The following is a 20704-nucleotide window of genomic DNA, read 5'->3' on the forward strand; positions in this document are numbered from 1 at the left end:
AACATATTTCAGTTACAATTGCTAAGTTCTACAATAAAAATTTGAATTCTGCACTACAATCATTTCAGAAGAAGGAAATTGAAGTATTTAACATTATGAAATATTGATATGATACTGATGATGAAATATGATACTTTTCTTTTTTTATCTTAGAATCATCTGCAATCTTAACCCACAAGTATTAATTTTTAATTACATATATATATACTGAATTTAGAAAAATAAAAATGGCTAATAAAATTATCTTTCTCTTTAGGCGATTTTTTCCTCTTATAGAGAAACTATGTATATGCAACAAAATGTGTATATGCAAAGAGAATGAATTATTCCAATTACAACTACAGTAAGAAGAAATACATATGCATTAAGTAACTACAAACATGATACTGTAACAATTATGTACCAATACCTTCCCTGAAACTAGCATTAAAACCACCTAGGCAGCATTTCTTTCAAACTTTAAGTTATCAAAAAAGCAATTTAAACAAGTTATGATTCTTTAAAATATATTGCAGGAGACAAATGAATAACTTTAAAACTCTCTCTTAAATTATCTCTACAATGATATAGTAGAAAAAAATAACATACATTAGATTTCAAATTATTATGCAATTTGAATTTAAATACATTGATCCAAAAATGAGTTAGGTGAGTAATTGCACTTTTCCAATTGATAATACATGATATTGCTTTACCATATTATTCACAAGACAAGCACATTTAATTTTTTTAGCAAAAAATATCTTGCATTGTGTGATACATCAAACTGTAAAAATATCTTCACATTTTACAATATGTAACACAAAAAGATTTTCTAGTCATATTTTACCAAAGTATTTTCTAATTGTTGACATTTATTTCATACACTAATGATATCTGAATCTGAAGTGAAATAACTTCACTTAAATGAATGCATCTCAATTTATAATTTATTATGCATCTAAATGTATATGCCCACAGTAATTAAGGATTTAAGCTGTACTGCCAAATACCTAAATGTACAATCTAGAAAAGAATAAAAATGAAGACAGACAAATAATAAGAGTAAGATGTTGCTTTTGATAAGGTTTTGATGTAAAATTAAAAAATAATAATAATGATCAATACTTTGCCTTTTTAAAAACCTTGTTTTGAATAAGAAGAGCTTCACGTTTCACTAAGAGAATTGGGAAAAAAAGAACATATAGGTACAATTTTTAAGAAATGCTTTAGGTTGTACTAGCCACCAGCGGCAGCTGCTATCTACTTATACCACCTATCTCAAAATTTTCTAATCTATCTCTATTTATTTTAACCTAACCACCCATTCCCTAACAAAAACAAAGATTTAAAAAAAAAAATCTCTCCTATGTTCCCCATAGTGTGCAAAAAGTAACATTTGCAAAAGAAAAAAAAAATCACTATTTTTATTGAATTAAATGCTCTGGCAACATCGGGTACCAGGCTAGTAGTGAACAAACTTCATGTTTGCTCCAGAGAAGCCTTGGTTCAAAATTTTCATTATGATTACTATTAATATTGCTGATGTCAGGCAACGAATTTTTGTAACAATGGGTTTTATATTTAATCATTTAATGGGGAAATTGCATGAAATTTACTGTTTTCCATGATAACTTTTTGAAACTAAGTTTTTTAGAAATAAATCATAGCCTATATTTCTTCCTGAGAATGTAGCTATCTATGGAGAAAAAAATGGTTAAATCGGTCCAGTAGTTTTGAAGATTACCCCGGACATCCTTACATACAGAAGTAGCCATTTATGTATATGTATGCCATTTATGTTATGTATATAGATATGAAATATAAAATATGAACAGCACCATTAATACAGGGTCTGTATATGTAATAAGTAATGAGACTGATTTATACATGATGCGAGTGCACATCTCTTCTCAAGTGTGCACAAACTGGTTAGGTCTGGGACTTACTCTGGGCAGCAGTCGCCTGGGAGTCTTTGTTCAGGCAGCATCGTCGCCATAGTATACTTCGGTAGTGATCGTGGGTTCCAGCTCCAAAATGCAGAGAACATTTTAGCAGCATTACGAGATTAAGTTTTGTGTGGAACTTGGTAAATCGGCCTCAGAGACTTTAGAGACATGTAAGCAAGTGTTCAGAGATAATTGTCTGTTAAAGGCGCTTGTGTTTCGGTGGCACAAGTGTTTCAAAGATGGCTGGGAGAGCTTTGAAAATAGATCTCAAATAGGGTGTCTGTCAATCAGCAGAGCATACTCAAAACGTGTGCATGTTGTGCTAAATTTAGATTGCCAGTTAAGTGTGAGAATGATTGCAGATGAAGTTGGACTTGATAAAATGACAGTTCACAGCATCATCGCTGAAAACTTGAGAAATGCTGGAAACACCTGCTTCATCCTCCAAGACCTCCTGTTCAATATAATGATATCTTTACGCTTCCCCAGATCACCTACAGCCACTATTTAGCTTCAACAGACTTCTTTCTATTCCCGAAGATGAAAACATCACTAAAAGGGCATCACCATGGAACTCTGGATGCCGTGAAAGCGCCAGTAGAAGACTTTAGAAGGACATTCAGGAAGCAGACTACAAAGCAGCCTTTGTAGTTTAGAAGCCTTGTTGGGATAAGTGTATGCTAGGCCAAGGGTCTTGTTTTGAAGAATTCCTGGTGTGAGAATTAATATGTGCAATAAATTCTTAGAATGCAGCTCAGTGTCATTACTTTTTATACACACCCTGTAGAATGGTCCTTACTAGTTATTGGAAGAAAAAACACTTTTTGCAATAAAAATATTTAAGAAAATTTTTTTCAAATCAAACTTTTAAAGAAAATTGAGTAACATTAAATAATTATATAAAAATCTTACAGTGATTTATCATAACAGAAGAACCTCATTTATTCGGATCCATGGATCAAATTTGTAGCTTCAAAAAAAGGGGGGGGGGGGTTCACATAAATAATTTTAAAATATGATAGCGAGAACGTTTGCTTTTTATTTTCATTAAATATACTGCTCCTGCATAAATTTCACAATAAATTATGGTGATCTAACCAACACCAATTATTCAAACAACACACTTGTTTGAGCTAGAAGACTACAGTGGATGAATTTGTTATTAAGAAAAGATGTGAGCAATTGTAGCAATTTTTAGTATCTTGTAAATTACTCATTGTAATTATGTAACAAAACATGATTTTTTAGTAATGAACGGTTAGTTTGCTTATTTAAGGGTTTGTTGTACTTATTACTCATGCTATTGGATTGTCTGGATTCTCAATTATCTGAATTGCTTTTGGTTCTCTAGTTAGTTCGGATTAATGAGGTTGCGCTGTAGTACTACAAATGTTAAAACTTATGAAATATTTTATTTTTTTTACTATTTAAATTACATGTTTCAAAAAAAAAAAAAAACTAAAAATAAAAATTTATTCATCATGCATGTGATTGCCTATTAAAAAAAAAGTTGATCGTCATTTGCAGAATTCAACCGATCAGAAAACTGAAAACCAAGGAATTCTGCTAGTTAGAGGAAAATTCTTTTCTTTTATTAATTTTTCAACTCTAGAAAAACAAATATGATTTAAAAGAGCATCAGTTTTCTTACTCCCAAATTACTTATTAGAAACTGCTTACTCTTGATTTATTTTAAAAACTGGTTGTTTGAATGACTTGCTCACTTTTTATGGGCCATTAGTGCATTTATATTTTCAAAATAAAACTTTGATGAAAATAAAATGAAATTTAATTGATTGACATCACAAAAGAGAAAAGTAAGAATCGGTGATACGAAAGAAATCTAATTCTCATGCAGAAAGATTGCACACTGAAAACAATGTAAGGTAAAACAACAGTAGTGGCCACTTCAAGGTTTATATTTGAAAAAAATAAGATTCCAGGTCTCCCAACAGATTCAAAACTGCATCAAACATGCAGGAGGTATTAAATCCTGCCCGTTTGAATCCATTAGGAAAGCTGGAACCCTATTTCTCCAAATATAAACTTTGAAGTGGCCACTGTTGAAGTGTTTACCTTATATGTTGTTTCAGTAGCATGAGGAAAAGCAGGCTTACATTATTTTACAGCTTTTCTGAAATTGAGCAGCAATCTCTAAATATCTGTTAGTGATTTTCTGCAATACTCAGTATTTCTTCACAGTGAACAATATAAACCATGCTGAGATTTAAGGAAAAGTTTTTCTTTTACAAGCGTGGGTTTTTTGTTAAATTACTCCATTTTTCACCTTTACGTTTAAAAAAATGGACTTCCCACAAAAAGGTGATGAAAATTTGCAAAACTGCACCAATTATAGAAAAATCCCACGTAGGTAAAAAAACATACATTATTTCACTTCAGATAGCTCTATATATTTTTGTTACATCCAATTTGAAAACACTACAATAGATTTCCATAAATAATTACACATCTTTGTTACTAAAGTTACTGAGTTATCTACCAGAATAACTTGCGTCAATAAGAGTTGATAGATGATATGTCCTCATTCACATATAGTCAACAAGAAAATGTAACAAATAAAAGTTACACTGATTAAGAATTGCATAATAATCCAAAAAGGATTTTATATCAAGTCATGTGCATTCACTTAAATAGCACCTGACGTAAGAAGCTTAATATTAAAATAAATTCCAAAGGGTAAAAATCAAAAATTTATCTCACATATTCCTCACTCCTTTCATCGTCATATCTCAAACGTGCTTTTTAGGATAGCGATTTTAAAGTTTAAAAGTAAGATAAGTAAATTTATATTTCAAGCCACTGATTGAACTGTTTCTTCCTCATAAGGTCTTTTTCACGAAAATCTGGTGTTTCTTCTCTGTTTCGTGAAAAAGTGTAAAAAGCGTAAGTTTTAAAAAGTTGCTTTAATTTACGATGTTCTTGCACCAAATTTCATAAACAATGCTTGAAATATCTCAAAATATGTCATTATTGTTAATTATTGTTCTCCTTATAACACTGACATAAATGCAAACACTGCATGCTTGATTAAAAAACCAAAATGTTCTCTTTTTTGTGTGCAATACGGTTTTTGGAATAAATAATAGACTATCTTTCACTGAACAACAGAGAAGTTTTATGCCTAATGGATCAAGCACAACCCAAGATGTGACATTCTTGAAAAGAACATTTTGAAAATACTTAGAAGTCAAACACTACACTACTCTCTAACGGCATAACAAAGTATAGAAATTCAGGTCTTGCAGAGATATGCTACTCATTCATGGCAATTCAAAAAAAGGTATAACTACAAATCGTTAATTTTTGAGGCGTGACATTTTTGAAAGGAGAGAGCAATACGTAAAACATGAGAAAATTGAGTGAAAAGTTATTCACTCAAAAAACTATAACAAAGAGGGTACAACATTCTGATTTGAAGAATATATGCTTCTTAAGGATGGAAATTGTTCTTCGATGTATGACTTTAGGCACAGTGTAAACTTGATAGCACACAAAAATGCTATTAGCAACTTTTTCAATATAGAAAACCTCATTAAAAAGTAATAAAAGATTCTTACATAAACTGGATTATGTACACATTTTCTTGATTAAGCATAAAACACTCACTTTATTTAAAAAAAATCTTTCCAAACACCTAGCATTAAAACTGCAAAATAATTAAGAAAGATTTTTGCAAGGAGCACATGATAAAGAAATTAAATTTTCAAATAAAGTAGAAAAACAATCGAATAAGGGTGTATTTATCGAGAGATACTTTTTGTTTTTTACATTCAAACAAATGTGCTAGGGCTGTCCAACTGCAAAGAGCCCATGGGCCAGAATTCCGGTCACTGATCACCTGGCGGGTCGCAGTTTGAAAAGTTGAACAATAACCTCTTACCTCTTATACAATAATAATTAATATTTATTAATTATAAAACAATGAAACAGAAGGAATATGAAACAATTAGCTTACATTTTGATGGGAAAACTGAAGCCGATCCGCCTTCTTTACAAACTCGGGAATTTCAACATCGATATATGTCAACATCGATGTGGGCCGCACAATATGCGTTGGTGGGCCGCCAGTTGGACAGCCCTGTGCTGTGCTATGCTATACAGCAGTTTAATTTGAAGTAATTTTAATATATGATTACTGATCAGCAGTAAGGTAATTTTCAAACACATTTGCTTTGGACTAAGGTAATTTTCAAACACATTTGATTTGGACTTGTAAAATCAAACTAACATTTCTAATTTTTTGGTCGAAAGTATTGCAAACTCAGTCTAACGGTTAAAAAAAAATTTTTTTAAAAATGTTACCTTGTAACTTGAGAAAGCAGTTAAATATCATTTTTGCAAAAAAAAAAAAAACAGTATGTTTTGTAAACAACATATGCTTAAATTAAAGCTATTTGCTTCACTACTTATTTAATGAAAAAAAAATAAATAAAAGCACCAAAAAAGTATTTGAAAGTTTTTTGATACCTACCACAATATTAGGCATTGTAAACAGAAAATAAGCAGCAAATGTAACAAAGTGAAAATGCAAAAACATTCTTTCCTAAGAAAATAAATGCTCAAAACAATTCAAATAAATGCAATTATGTAAAAAAAAAAACATCCTTCTGATTCTTCTAAATTCATTTTTCATTAGGATAAAACTAACAGAACTCATTAACACTTTAAAAGCTGAAATTACATAAGAGTTTTAGAAGTACTTTTAAAGATTTAAAAGTTGTTGTGCATGTTTCAAAATGTAATGATTGTAAAAATTCAATACTCTGAAATTTACATGGTATGAAAATACAACAAAATATTTTGTGTAGAATAAAAATAAATAAATTGTACAGATAGCAGCCCAAGTAATGTAACATGCGCAATGCGCAATAATTTTTGAAAAATACACAAAGAAGTATTTTGTAAAAAATAAAAATAAATAAAATTGATCATACTGATAGAAGCCCTAGCCAGTATTTAGTGTTGAATGTACAATAGATGCTGTACAAAACAAACATAAGAGAAAAATGTACAAAAAAAAGTACCATCACACAGAAGTTTCAGAATTCAATCTCAATATAAATTTATTACTTTTAGGATCAATAACTTCCTCTGCAACGCTCAAGTGTGGTAGGCGAGTAATAGTAGCAAGAAGAGAAATGTCACCTTGCCTCAGCAAGAATACACATCCAGGTTCCAAAGCGCGAGACAACAGCGTGTCACAAACCAGTGCCCAAGTCTGACTTGGTTTCTGTTCACGATCATTTTGCAGAACGGGCGAGGACACCAGGTATTTTTCCAAGAAGGCTTTAGGACTGAGGTCATAGCTGAGGCAAAGAGCCAAATGATCAAGAATGGACTGCATCGTATGACGTGGCTGCTGACGTGTGATGCGCAAGTATTTTTGCAATGCTTTGGCCATTGAAGGGAAGATGGATTGTGCAGCTTCCTGGGGATCCATGGGGATTGCAGCACCTGAAAAAGCATGCAATTCAATTAAAATAGAAAATCAAAAGTCATAAAGTTTTAACCCATAAGAGCATTATGACGTTTAAACAAAAAAAAAAGATGAACAGCATAAAAATACTTCAAAAAAAGGGAGAAAAACTATGTGTATGAAAATACTAAAGCCCGCACAGAGAACATCTGTAACTATGAATAAACCTAGATAAGGGTGATATTTTGCATTATGTAGGAAAGAGTGATGCAAAGATAAGCAAATTGCCTGAAAATTGATTAATCCCAGGGATGATTCGATAATTGATAATTGGGTGATTATTCACAATGATGTCTTTTATTACTCAAATTTCCAAATCACTTATTTTTTTTACAATTTACATCTCAATACTATTAGTTAATAGTTTCTGTGTGATAATTTATTTTCATAATGTTACTCAAGTTCTGCAAGTCAATTTTCTTATTAGTGTTACTAAAATTACATTTTGTAAACTAAGAAACATTCAAATATTTAGTTTGTAATCCTTGATTAGTTGACACTTTAAATTTAGTTGCAACTTTTTTATTATTAGTAACCACTCAAACCAGGAATTTATTCTTCATGAAAACAGAGCTATTAACCAAACTAATCAGAGAGGCAAAAAAAAAAAAAAAAAAAAGGAACACAAGATATGTAAAATTTAGTTTGTTTTAATTAATATGAGGTAAAAACAAGAAAAATGTCTTTGATAGAAATATTGCAAATGGTGTTTTATCCATTTAAAATTACTCACACTTGTTTCCCCAATGGCTAGGGTCAAGAACATAACTAGATGCAGAAAGGACAAAAAGAACATCAAAGTAGCTCAATAATGAAGTTTATCGCTCCATTAGACCTCTTGCTTTCCAATGCCTTGATGACGGAATCTCTATGGAATGGAGAGCTCCACAGACATATTCAGTTTGGGTAAAAATATGAAAAAATATGTACCTACACAGGGGTCTGGCCAGAGGATATTTGGGTCCGTTAACGGACCCTTCACAAAAATCCGATCAACCAAAACGGACCCTTCACAAAATTCCAATCAAACAAAACGGACCTTTCACAAAATCCCAATCAAACAAAACGGACCCTTCACAAAATTCTGATGAACAAGATCGGATCTGTCAAATTGTTTATTGAAAGAGCAAATCTGAAAGCAAAATACCGCATATTTCTGTGTATAAACCGATAATTTTTGGAACCTTTTTTTAAGTCAAATTAGAGGGATCAGCTTATACAAAATCGGCTAATTTTGAAAAAAAAAAATCGGCACTCGATGCTCCTGCAAGCGATAAATAATGGCTACTGCCAAATAAATATAATGGTTGTTTGTTTTATCACAGCTAATTAGCAGCGGTGTTTTCGTAAACTTTTCTGAAAAGGCATTGGTAAGCACTTTTCTCCGCTCATGATTTAATAAACAATAATAATATATATCTGCGAAATGAACTTAGAACTGCAAAGGGATAGTAAGGGTGAGGAAAATATATGATCGCTTCAGATAGTGTTACCAACTTCAAAATTATCACCACTTAGCGTCTGGCGTTGAACCTTTATAATGACTTGATTGGAAAATATTCTCATTATTTTGCCAGCTTGTCAATATTTGCGTTTTTACGGTGCGATGTTTAATTGTTATTTTGGGAGAAAATTATATGGATTTTGATTTTTCGATGCTAACAAGGATGATTAACTTTAAATAAACTCTTTTAATTACCTTTTTTTTTTCTTTAGATGTCTACATTTTGAAAAATGCAATCTTTTAACATTCGATATGAGAATCACATTTTGTTCTTTTTTCAAGCTAACTTCGCTTTATTAGGATTCAAATAAATGATAAGTCTCTTTATTTCTGTTAGAACTCTCATTTCAAGGTTTTAAAGCAAAATTCCATTTTCTGTTATGAGTCAAAACTTAAAATGCTAAATAGATGGTTTATTTTATTTTATTTTTTGGGTCAACTGTGTCCACAGATATTAATGATATGTTTATTATAGGACTCTAAAATGCAATTTTAAAATAATTTTATCAAAAATATTTCTTTTACAAGCTGTTTTTATACTTTTGATGCCTTCACTTTGAGAATTGCGATCTCTTTGCATCCGCTATGGGAATCCGATTTTTCGAATTTTTAATGATTATTACGCTTTGTTAAGAGGTAAACAATTGAAATATCTTTTTATTTTTGTTAAAATCACGAAATTTAGAAGTTTTAAACCAAATTCTGTGCTTTTTAAGAGTGTCTTGGGTCAAAAAGTTGAATGCTGAACCCTATTCTGAATTTTATTTTATTTATTTATATTTTTGTTACAATTATTTTAAGTACTGTACAGAAATATATCTAGTATAATTTAACATAATGTAGAATGGTAGATAAATATTGATACTTGAAAGAGCGATGCCCCCCTCCCCCCCGCCAAATATCAGAAAAAAATCCAGAATGATTTTCTCGACGTAGAAGAGGAAAACACTCAACTTTAAGTTTAATTGATGCTGTTTGTGCCATCTCTAAATTCTAAAAAAAAAATTGCGAAATTTTTTGATTTTTCACAAAATTAATTCATTTTTCACAAAATTATTTCATTTTTCACAAAAAACGGACCCTGTGAAAAATCCTGGACAGACCCCTGCTACACTTCGCTTGCTATTGAGAAATTCTTTTTCAACTCCTGTTAAGGATGCAAAAAGATTGCACACATGTACCCTGATCCTTCCTTCCGAACATTTTTCAATTTTTTAACATTAAAAGAAATAAAAGTATACAGTCGATGATTTCAAAGAGAAATTTACAAAAACAGAGACACATTGATGAGTTGTCCTTGTCTTGATACTTTAAATTAAGGTTTTAATTTTGTTCTCAAAATTATCCAGAAAGAATTTTGAAATACAGCCTTTTGGCTGAAAAATCCTCTTTCCGTAATGGATAGATTTGCGAAGCTATACATCTAACAAGAGGATGATTCAAACAATGTTGTTCTGCAGGTTCTGACGCAGTTGGGAAGCCTGAATATATAGCTTTATAGCAGAAACATGTGAACTACAGATAAAGTTTTATCATAATAAAAAATCAATGAACGTTGTCAGATAAAAATGTACTAAACATTACATATGCCTTAAAAGAAACTTATTGCTAAAAATTTTAGCTACTTTTGGACAAATTCTAAAACGAGGTTCTATTAATTATAAAAGGGCATACCTGGTTCATCTTGCAATCTTTTGATGTGCGTGAAAGATTCTTCTGCTGCAGACACAAGACGAGCTTTCCTCTTTCTTACTCTTCTTTCATACTCATGCTCTTCATAAAAACGCTCATTATGACTAGAGTCCCGTCTGTGAATGTCATTGCTCATAACACTACGATTTGTGCAATTCATTGGGCTGTTAGGCGCATTGTCCACATCATACATCTTAAAACTTCCTGCCATTTTCCTTGATTTAGTTGGAATTGTTTCAAGGTATGGGTTGTAAATACTGAAATCTCTATAGTAATACTCCAATACCACAGCTGCAGCTCGCTGAATGCTGAGCTGTCCAATGGTGTAACAGTGACTCTCCCCGTCTGGTGAGCGTACCACTTTTACAAAATATTGTGTGGTTTGATGCCTTAATTCAATGAGAATAACTGCTAAATAATGAATAAATAATAATGTATCAACTAAAGACACAGCAAACAGTACAATACTGTGATAGTTATCGTGTCGCTTTTCAACAATGCGAACACTATAAAAAAGCCAATAAGCAAAGGTAAAAACTATCATTAGAGCTAAAACAATTGCACGAAAAATAAATATTCTTGGAAGTGTAACTTTTGGTCTTCTGAAAAAAAGAGCCCACGAACCAAACAAAAGAATCAAAAGTTTAAATGATAAGCTTATCAAGAGTCCATCACACTCTGGGCCACATTTTTGCACCTTCCACTCTAACGCTTCAATTTTGGGCAATATAACCATGAGGATGGGCGATGCAAAGGCACAAAATGAGAGTAATGTGGTAAATACAGTTCCTACCCACATGTGACAGTAAAATTTCAAGCTAGTCTCATAATCACCATTCAGTTTTGATAACTCATCCAAGGATCCAGAATGATCACTAGTATTACCAGTGATGGCTGTTGTATTGTCCCCCCAGTTATCATCTTGAGAAAGAATCTGAACTTCTATGAATTCCTCTGGCCGACTGTCATTGCCATTGCTACACTTGCTGCCCAAAGTGGAGTTATGAGAGCGATCCCCTTTTGGAGTTCGATGCATGTGCTTAGAAGAACGACTTCGGTAACCATGGTGGTTGTTGCTTCCATGAGTACTATGGGCTCTACTGCGCCTGGAACGTGAAGATTGTTCACTGTAACAAGAACGTACAGATTCTGTCTCCATGTTTGGCTTGCGAGGCAAGTTTATACCTGTGCCAACATGGATATCACCTGTCCACAGAGACATAACAGACTTAGAGATACACTATTTCTTTTCCATAAGTAGATACCTGAAATGTAAAGATAAAAAGTGTCAGAACAATTCACAATATACCCTCTAGAATAGAACTAATTACTATATATATCTAATCACATTACAAAATACCTCAAGAAATAGTTCAGATATTAACTCAGTGTTCAAAAGCATTGGTGGTCTGCTGATCTGAGAAAACTATTACAAAAAAAAAACTGATTCAGTCGGTTTAAATGGGATTGAATCGAATCAAATACAATCAGTGGGTATCAACCAATCACGCAGTAAGGAATTCTCCTTGCCCCACTTAGAAGGAAATTTCTATCTACACTACTGGTCTACAGAATTTGATCGAATCTGACATAGTTGAGTTAACTGAATAGTTACTTTTGGAACCCCCCCCCCCCTCTCATCCCCAGGAGCGGACTGGACTGCCAGCCCATCGGTCCGCAGGCCAAATTTTCTTGAGAAAAGGATAATTGTGCTGCCATTAATGTTTTTTTTTCTCATAATTTTCATTTTTTTAAACTTTACGAGTTGTTCAAATGTGTCCTCTACTCCCCTCACAGGGTTCGGTTTTTCACACAACATGTCAACACTGATATTATTGTCAAACATAGTCATCTTATTGAAATTTAATTTACACATCATATCAGTCAAGATTATAAAAAATTCTTTAGTTGGAATAAGTTTAGAAATTTTGCTTTCAAATAATTTGTTATGCTGTAAAAAAAGTCATTGATATTAAAACTGAAATCTGGTTTTCAAAGTGGTTCTGTTTAAACAAGGTATTTGATAACTAAAACAATTAGTTACTGTGAATCTTTTTTTTTTTTTTTTTTTAGAAATGGTGTAACTCTTATGGAAATCCATTGCACTTACACTCTTTCTGAAGTAATTAATTCAAGTACTTTATCAATTATTCTATGTCAGGATTTATTATATAATCTTTTTTCTTTTGAGTAAAAGTAAAACTAAGTTGATCAGCACTCAATGATTCACTAGGATAGGTTATTTAAACATTTTTGATGAAGCTTTTTTTTTCTTCTTTTCTTAACTTTTTCCATAAACTAATTTCACAAGGGTCGATCTAAACTAGGATTGGATCTGCTTTGCTGCCTGTTCACAAAATTCCACATCGTAAAAGCAACCGATTCACATAAATTCACATCATAAAGGCCATTCAACCTTGAAGAATCATTTTATACTAAGGCAGAATTTATTTTTTTTTTCTTAATCAATTTCTAATAGCGGGGAAAACTTGCACATTTAAAGTCTAATAATGGGTAAAATAATTTAAAAAATTATTTTAAAAAACTGAAATCGCGCAAGAGCCGTCAAGTTGAGTAAAAATGGAAAAAAATTTGCAATTTTTAAAGATATGTATTCTTTTTCAAAAAATATTTTACTTAATTTTTAATAGTATAGAAAATACACTTTGTAGTTACCGAAAAGTTTTTTAAAAACTTGGGGGCACTTTGTTAATCATTTCAATTCACGCAAAAAGCCTTAAAATACCATATTTAAAGTAAAAGTCATATTATTTCAAAAATTCTTAAGCTGACATTAAAGCTATAAAAATACACTATTAAACATCCGTTTTAGCGTTTATACTGTTTAAATACATTTCTCTTATGATGAAATGACTGAGGACTCACCACGTGCAGGCCTGTCATTTCCAATTTTTCCTGGGAAGGGGTTCAAAGTGTGCAAATTCAATGGAAGTTTCAACAGAAAACAGGAAAACTCACACTCACCGAAATGTAAATTTATTTTTCAAAGCTGGGGGGGGGGGGGGCAACAAACCACCCCCTGAACCCCTAAATGATAGGCCTAATCAGGTATCGGTGGCAGCAAGTTGAGTCCAGCTCACCACCCTACCCAATCAACCAACCAATTTTGATGCCATTCATTATGCTGAAGTTCTTTAAATTCTGAATTTGTATCAAATGCTCATGATCTGATTGTTATTTACTATGAAAACCTTCTCGGTTTTCACGCTTGTGACATTTTCCTTAATCCTCATGGCGAAAGACGGTCTGAAGCATATGCTACAGGTGGTTCATATAAAAAGAATAACATTAAAAGAAATCCTTGTTACTGTCATTCATAGAAACTCGTTCTGTTGTCATCCAGAGAATATGATGTGGCGATGATATTGGACTACACACAGCACATTCGACAATTAGGCAACAGGAGAATACTGAAAGCCTGAAATGAACCGCCTTCTTCAAGCTTTCATTAATTAATTTTCAAGCCGCAGATTATTCTGAACTTCTTGCTCGGCTCAAGTGTAAGTTGATACCACTACCATTGTTCTCAAATATGGCAACAGAAGACAAATATGGAACTTCATTGAAAGTCAAAGCCTTGCCCCATCTTCTTCTTTCCTTGCAGAAATAACTGGTGTTTCTACCTCATCTCGATTATCTTCAACAAATCTGACAGTTCTTGATATTATTACCTTCTGGTCAGAAGTTAATATTCTGTATCCTTTGCTTCGATTATCATATCCAATGAAAATTCCTTCTACAGATGTTTTATCTAATTTTCTTCGTTTAGATTTGTTGACATAAGCATAGGCTTTTGATCCAGATGTTCTTATGTTTGATAGATCGGGTTTTCTTCCGGTCCATAACTCGTACGGTGTCTTTTTGTTAGCTTGGTTGGCAACCTGTTTTGTAGGTAGTTGGCTGTTAAGACTGCTTCACCCCAAAAACGATTTGGTAATTTGGCTTCTGAAAGAAGACATCTTGTCATTTCTGTCAAAGATCTGTTCTTCCTTTCACTTACCCCATTTGACTGATGACAGTACGGTACCGTTAATTGGTGTTCTATTCCCTGTTCTTTAAGAAATTCTTCACATTCTTTTCCTGTGTACTCTCCGCCGTTGTCCGTTCTTAAAATCTTCATTGTTTTTCCAAATTTATTCTTTGTTACTGCAATGTATTCCTTCAGTTTAGATAAGACTTCACTCTTTCTTGTAAGAAGGTAAATCATTGTAAAGCGGGAGAAATCGTCAATAAAAGTGAGGAAATAAAGTTTTCCACCAACGCTTGCATCTTGAAGTGGTCCGCATAAGTCAGAGTGGACGAGGGTCATTAACTCTTTTTCTCTGTGTTTAGATTCTTTAGGATATGGGAACTCACTAAGTTTATTTTCTATGCAAGTACGGCAGTCCTTGATCTGTTCACAACTATCAATTTGAATCCCATCGGCCAAATTTTCTTTCACCAACTGTCTTATTGCTTGGGTGTTTCTATGCCCTAACCTTTTATGCCATAGAGTCATGCAATTATTATTCTGACAGTTTGATACGTAGTTTACTTTAATATCTTCCTTAAAAATCACTTCGTACAGACTATTATTTAAAGAAATTGCGATTGGGATTATTTTTATTTTTAAGATGATAACATGTATCTCTTGTATGATTATTTTTCTTGCAATAAGTGCAGAATTTTCCGACATTATTCGGCTTCTTATTCATCAATGACATGTTAGATTTGAATGCGTGCGTAAAACTATTCTCTGACACATCTTGTTCCTTTCTTCTATTATATTCATCGATTAATTTGTTTTTTATCAACTTGGAAGTTAGCTCTGTTTCCGGTCTTGCTTCTAAAGCGGTTATCGTACGATTTTGGGACAGATACCAATAGTAAAGCGGCTATTTCATCATCTTTTATGTCTTTTCCTACTGCTTTAAGTTTATCAATTAATTCGAGAATTTCGGCAACATGTTTATTCATGTCTCCTCCCGAGAATTTCGGCAACATGTTTATTCATGTCTCCTCCCTCGCACATCTTTGTCGCATATAACTTTCGCAACAAGAATAGCTTATTTGATAAATTGACTCTTTCGTGAATAGATTTTAATTTTTGCCAAGTATTTTTTGCGGTGGTTTCATATTTAATGTGAATTACTTGAGAATCTTCAATAAAAAGATTTATTAGTGCTCGCGCCTGGCGGTCTCTTTTTAAGTACTTGTTGTCTGGTGATGCGGGTGGTTCATCTTCTACTAAATCAATTAAATCTTCTTTAATCAATATCATTTCCATTCTAAACTTCCATATGGAGTAATTGGAATTATTTAGCTTAGTGATTTGAGGGTTGTTATCTTTTAGCAGAGACATTTTATTGATACGTGAAATACACCGCCAGCTCAGTCATTTCCAGCCGAGGACTGCAGTTTCGTGCTTATTAGCACTCATCAGCCCGCCATGGGTTTTCCATCTCCAGCTTAGTCACTTTCCTATGCCGGGCTGATGAGTGCTAATAAGCACGAAACTGCAGTCCTCGGCTGGAAATGACTGAGCTGGTGGTGTATTTCACGTATTTCTGCTTTAGCCCTGGCTAATGGACGGTAATTTACTGAACATTTTATTGATAATTCAACTAGATGCCAAATTATATGTTGGAGGAATCTTCCGCTAAATGACTGATATTCATAGATGTATATTCACGATCTCATTAAAACCATAACTCGTTCTAAACTAAGAAACACAAATTTAATACATATACTACAGCGCTACGTGTTTACAGTATAAGCAGTAAGAGAGAAGTGAAAAAGAGTTCTAATAAGGAATTAAAGTTCCTGGTTTGACGACAGCGCCGTCTAGAGGAGGAAGTGGGCAACATACACAGTTTCTAACAGTAAGCTGGATTTGACTTGCTACCACCGTTACCTGATTAGGCCCGTCACTTAAGGGTTCAAGGGGTGGTTCGTTGCATATTGTGCATGGATAAAACCGGTTAAAACGGGCTTGGATAAAAACAGTTTTGGCCATTGGACGTAGATAAAGGAAATAATAAAGTTTAAAATCAAAATAAATTAATGCATAACTAAAAGAAATATGAAACATCAATCCCATAATCAGTCACTATTCATTATTTAAGTAAACAATTGATTTTATACTTGATGCAAGTAATAAATGATGACTTATCCCAAAAGGTTAGTCACATCATAGTAGAAGTGTGTGATAATGTTTTTAAAATATGTTTCAAACAGTGTAAATAGCACAATATGTACTTGTTTCATAGTTTTATGCACACAAAATAAATTTCAAGTTTAATAAGAGTATATTATTTAATTTTTAATACATTGAATGAATGTTACAAGTTTTGTGAAGAATAGCTAAGTTTCTATTGCTTGCTGTTTAGTATTCTTAATAAACCTCTTTGTCTTTGTTGTGAACAATTTTCAATGTTAATATAAGAAAAATTGCATTTAAATCAATAAATTAGTTTTAAAATTTATTTCAATTATCATATATATATACACATCTTATTTCTCCTAATCATGCATTAAAATGTGCTATATTATGCATACAAACCGTATGTGTACACTTATTAGTGTAGTTGGTTAATCCAGTTTTGGCCGGTTTTAACCAGTTTATGCCAGTGGCATAGCCAAATTAGATTTTGTCCGGCTAAAACAACAACCCTGAAACTCGAGTAAATTACTCATTTTGGGCACCTTTTCGCCCCTGGCAACCCTGATTAGTATTGGGAATTCCAAATAATATTATCAATAATTCACATTTATTTTGATATATTTGGCATTAATTAAATCCCCATTTTCTTTTATCTTGCAAAGTCACAAATGCTAATTTCAATGTATATAACGTATTTCCCAATCTTAAACACGTGCATGCCTTACGTCATGAAATGACGAAATTCCTTATCCATTTGATTGGCCGCCGTTCTAACATTGGGAAATGCGCATTTCACATGCAAATGACTCTGGCTGACTATATATGTTGCTTCTGTAGCTCAGTTGCTCTCTCTCTGTTAAGGCGCCGCATTTTAGTTTCATAGTCAGCCAAGTCGGCTGCTACGCGTCATGCTCTCGATTAGGCATTTTATAACTGTAAACTTTATCTGCAAATCTTAAGTTTAAATAACTGTAACTTTGATTGCATAAATGATTCTTCATTTGTCATAATGCAAATTTACAAATAATGGTTTTGCTTGTTTTACAAATCTATCTATGCTTCGAGAGAACTTACTTTGCAATATCATATTTCATATGTAAATAGCTCGCCCAGGATAACACTGTATCATATCACCAAGGAGGAAATAAATTCATAATTTCAAATACATGTATTGTTTTCTGAAAAGGACTCCAGTTACACTCTGCAGCTAAAAATGCACTAATTAAATTAGTCATCGGTGTGATAACTTCATTGATAAAATCTCATCACACAATAATTAGTTCACACGCAATAGGTCAGACAAACAGCTTTTACTGCTCATTTATGACAACAATTTTTGGAAAATGATGAGGGTAACTTATTTATTTTTCAGCACCTTTCAGCCCCTGGCAACCCTAATTAATTCACACACAATAGGTAGGCAACCTTGCTTAAGCGCTTCGTTTACAACTTTTACTCCTTATTTATGCTAACAATTTTTGGAAACTCAATGAGAGTAAATTACTCCCTTTTGGACACTTTTTAGCCACTGGCAATCATAATTAGGGTTGGGAAAAACTTACTTTAGCGTTTATTTACCTCTTTTATTTTTCATTTATGACAACAATTTCCGAAAACTCGATAATGGATAAATTATCTCCCTCTTTGGACACCTTTTAGCCCCAGACAACGAGACAACCCTGATTAGGGTCCTGTAAAAGGTAGGCAACTCTACTTAAACGTTTTATATCCATCTTCTACTTTTCATTTATCAGAACTTTTTTCGGAAACTCTATGAGGGTAAATTACTCATTTTTGGGCACTTTTCAACCCCTGGCAACCCTGATTAGTTCTTGTGAACGAGGCAGAAATTCTTACTTTTGCATTTTATTTACAACTTTTACTCTTCATTTATGGTAACAATTTTTGGAAACTCTATGATGGTAGGTCAAGCCAAGTGGGAGCTAAGACTTATGTGATTCTATCAATTTGGCATGAGTAATTCCCCTCTCATGCTTCATATTGTGCAATTGAAAGGTTGCACATGCATCATTTTGCAATGCTAGCTGAAAAATTTCAATCCATTTGCAACCAAGTCTATGTAAACAATATCAACTGTTAAAACTATTAAGTTTCACCAGAATTTATCTTAAATTAGTTAAGATTTTTGAAAATTAATTTTCTAACCTATACTTTTCTGTTTCTACCAAATGATGGATCATGCCAGTAATGCAAATTAAAACACAAAATAAATGAATTTTTCAAACTATTTTGCACAAAGAGAAAATAAATTTCTCATCATGAAAATAAAAGTGTGTTTTAATTTTAGAATTTTGAAAAAGGATCACTTGCTGAGATAAATATTTGACCAATAATATAGTTAGACCGTGGTTTTGGACAGAAAGTTCGGTGTTTGACAATCATTACATGACGTTAAAAACCATGGTATAATTTGAATAAAACCGCCAACTGACAAAACCTTGCCAATCCTGCCCCTTTCCCTATGTTAAATTTTATTGGCTGCTTGGAATTATTGAAATTAGTGGTTTGTCATGTAGAAAGAGTAACGCAAAATGCATTATGACTGCACAAATCCAACCAATATATGTTTTAAAAATCAGCACCTTGCATAGATTCACTAAAAGTTTTAAGAATTAAAAAATGACTTTTCCAAGTATTTTAGTGTCATAAAGCTATACTGCTTTACCTACGTAATATTCAATATTAGCATTTAATAAACCAAATTATGGCACGAAATCAATCGCAAAATTTTCTAAATGTCATGAGTTACTTTTATACCTTTAGACATGCAACATCACTTTTAGTCATCTTACATTATGAGAACCATTTTCTTGAAAACAACTTGAAAACTGATAGGTCATAAAAAAGGCATGAGATCGCAAAATTTTGATGACAAACAGAACTGTTCATTGCCTGTATGTATTACAAAGACTAAGAAAAAATTCCTTAGTGACTCTGACAGCACAATAAATAACAATTCTCCGCAAATATTTCCAAAAAATGTTTACATGTCATAAAAAAATAATCAAACCGAAGACAGTCAATAAAACTAATGATCAAAATAACAGAATAAGAAAATTATACAAACCTTAACAATTGAATACATTATTGAGAAAGGCACAAATACATTAGAATGGGAATAAAATTTATATATAAAAACACCGACAAGTCGGCGTTGCTAAGGAAACTTTTCATCCAGGCGTCATATCCTCCACAAACCACAATGAACTGATTTTATACACATTGCACAGATTATCTCTTTCTATGAATCAATAAAAAATTGAATTTTAAGACAAAGTGTCACTCAAAGCATACCAAAAACTATACTTAATTAGAGCGCATTGAACTTCCCCATTTTGGAAACAATTCAACCATTAAACCGATCTTGAAACTGTCATGGCGCGATCAAAGGTTATCCTCGGGCAATTCCATTAATTAGCATTTTCTTCAAACTAAACCGAAATAATGATATCAAAAATATATGCATCGTGACACATATTGCTATTTCTTTACACAAACTTATTCTTACACAAGAATGTTTCATTGCACGACAATGTTAAATAGGAATCCTGCTCCCAAGAAAGTACGAAATACAAACAATGCGTAAATTTGCTTTCATAAGATTTAGTTAACTTTGTTCCATAAACTTTAATGATACGTATGATTAGTTGAATCATTATAATAAAATGAAATGGAATTTGAGAGCTCTATGTTTTAAGGGGACCGTAGTTTCATCTAGAGTCCCTATTTCATCTAGGTTGCGTTCGACGAAACTCACCGGTCGACCGGTAGGTAACCATTCTAAGCAGTTGATTGGTTGATTGGAGCAAGTGATCATTAACTGTCACGTGATTAACTAACCGGTTGATACCGGTTGACCTCGTCGAACGCAACCCTAGTGTACGTTTGTATTAATGTAC

The 20704-nt window shown here is 32.6% G+C and overlaps 1 protein-coding gene across 1 annotated transcript; it reads right to left on the reverse strand.

Moving 5' to 3' along the window:
- Nucleotides 1-6975: 6975 nt before the first annotated feature.
- Nucleotides 6976-11845, reverse strand: LOC129224716 (vang-like protein 1). The gene is made up of 2 exons (XM_054859263.1): nt 10604-11845; nt 6976-7403 (listed from the first exon to the last, which is right to left on the reverse strand). Exons 1-2 carry the CDS (start codon nt 11841-11843, stop codon nt 6976-6978), a joined length of 1668 nt encoding a protein of 555 aa, XP_054715238.1. The 5' UTR covers nt 11844-11845.
- Nucleotides 11846-20704: the final 8859 nt, after the last annotated feature.

This window comes from Uloborus diversus, chromosome 6, assembly GCF_026930045.1.
Source record: "Uloborus diversus isolate 005 chromosome 6, Udiv.v.3.1, whole genome shotgun sequence".
Lineage (NCBI taxonomy): Eukaryota > Metazoa > Arthropoda > Arachnida > Araneae > Uloboridae > Uloborus > Uloborus diversus.

Bases quoted from the DNA above. Each gene is read 5' to 3' on its own strand.
- LOC129224716 (XM_054859263.1), bottom strand. From the start codon at position 11,843: ATGTCTCTGTGGACAGGTGATATCCATGTTGGCACAGGTATAAACTTG. The intron at 7,404-10,603 runs GTATGCCCTTTT...ATGCTTTTTCAG, and splicing joins AAGATTGCAAGATGAACCAG to GTGCTGCAATCCCCATGGAT.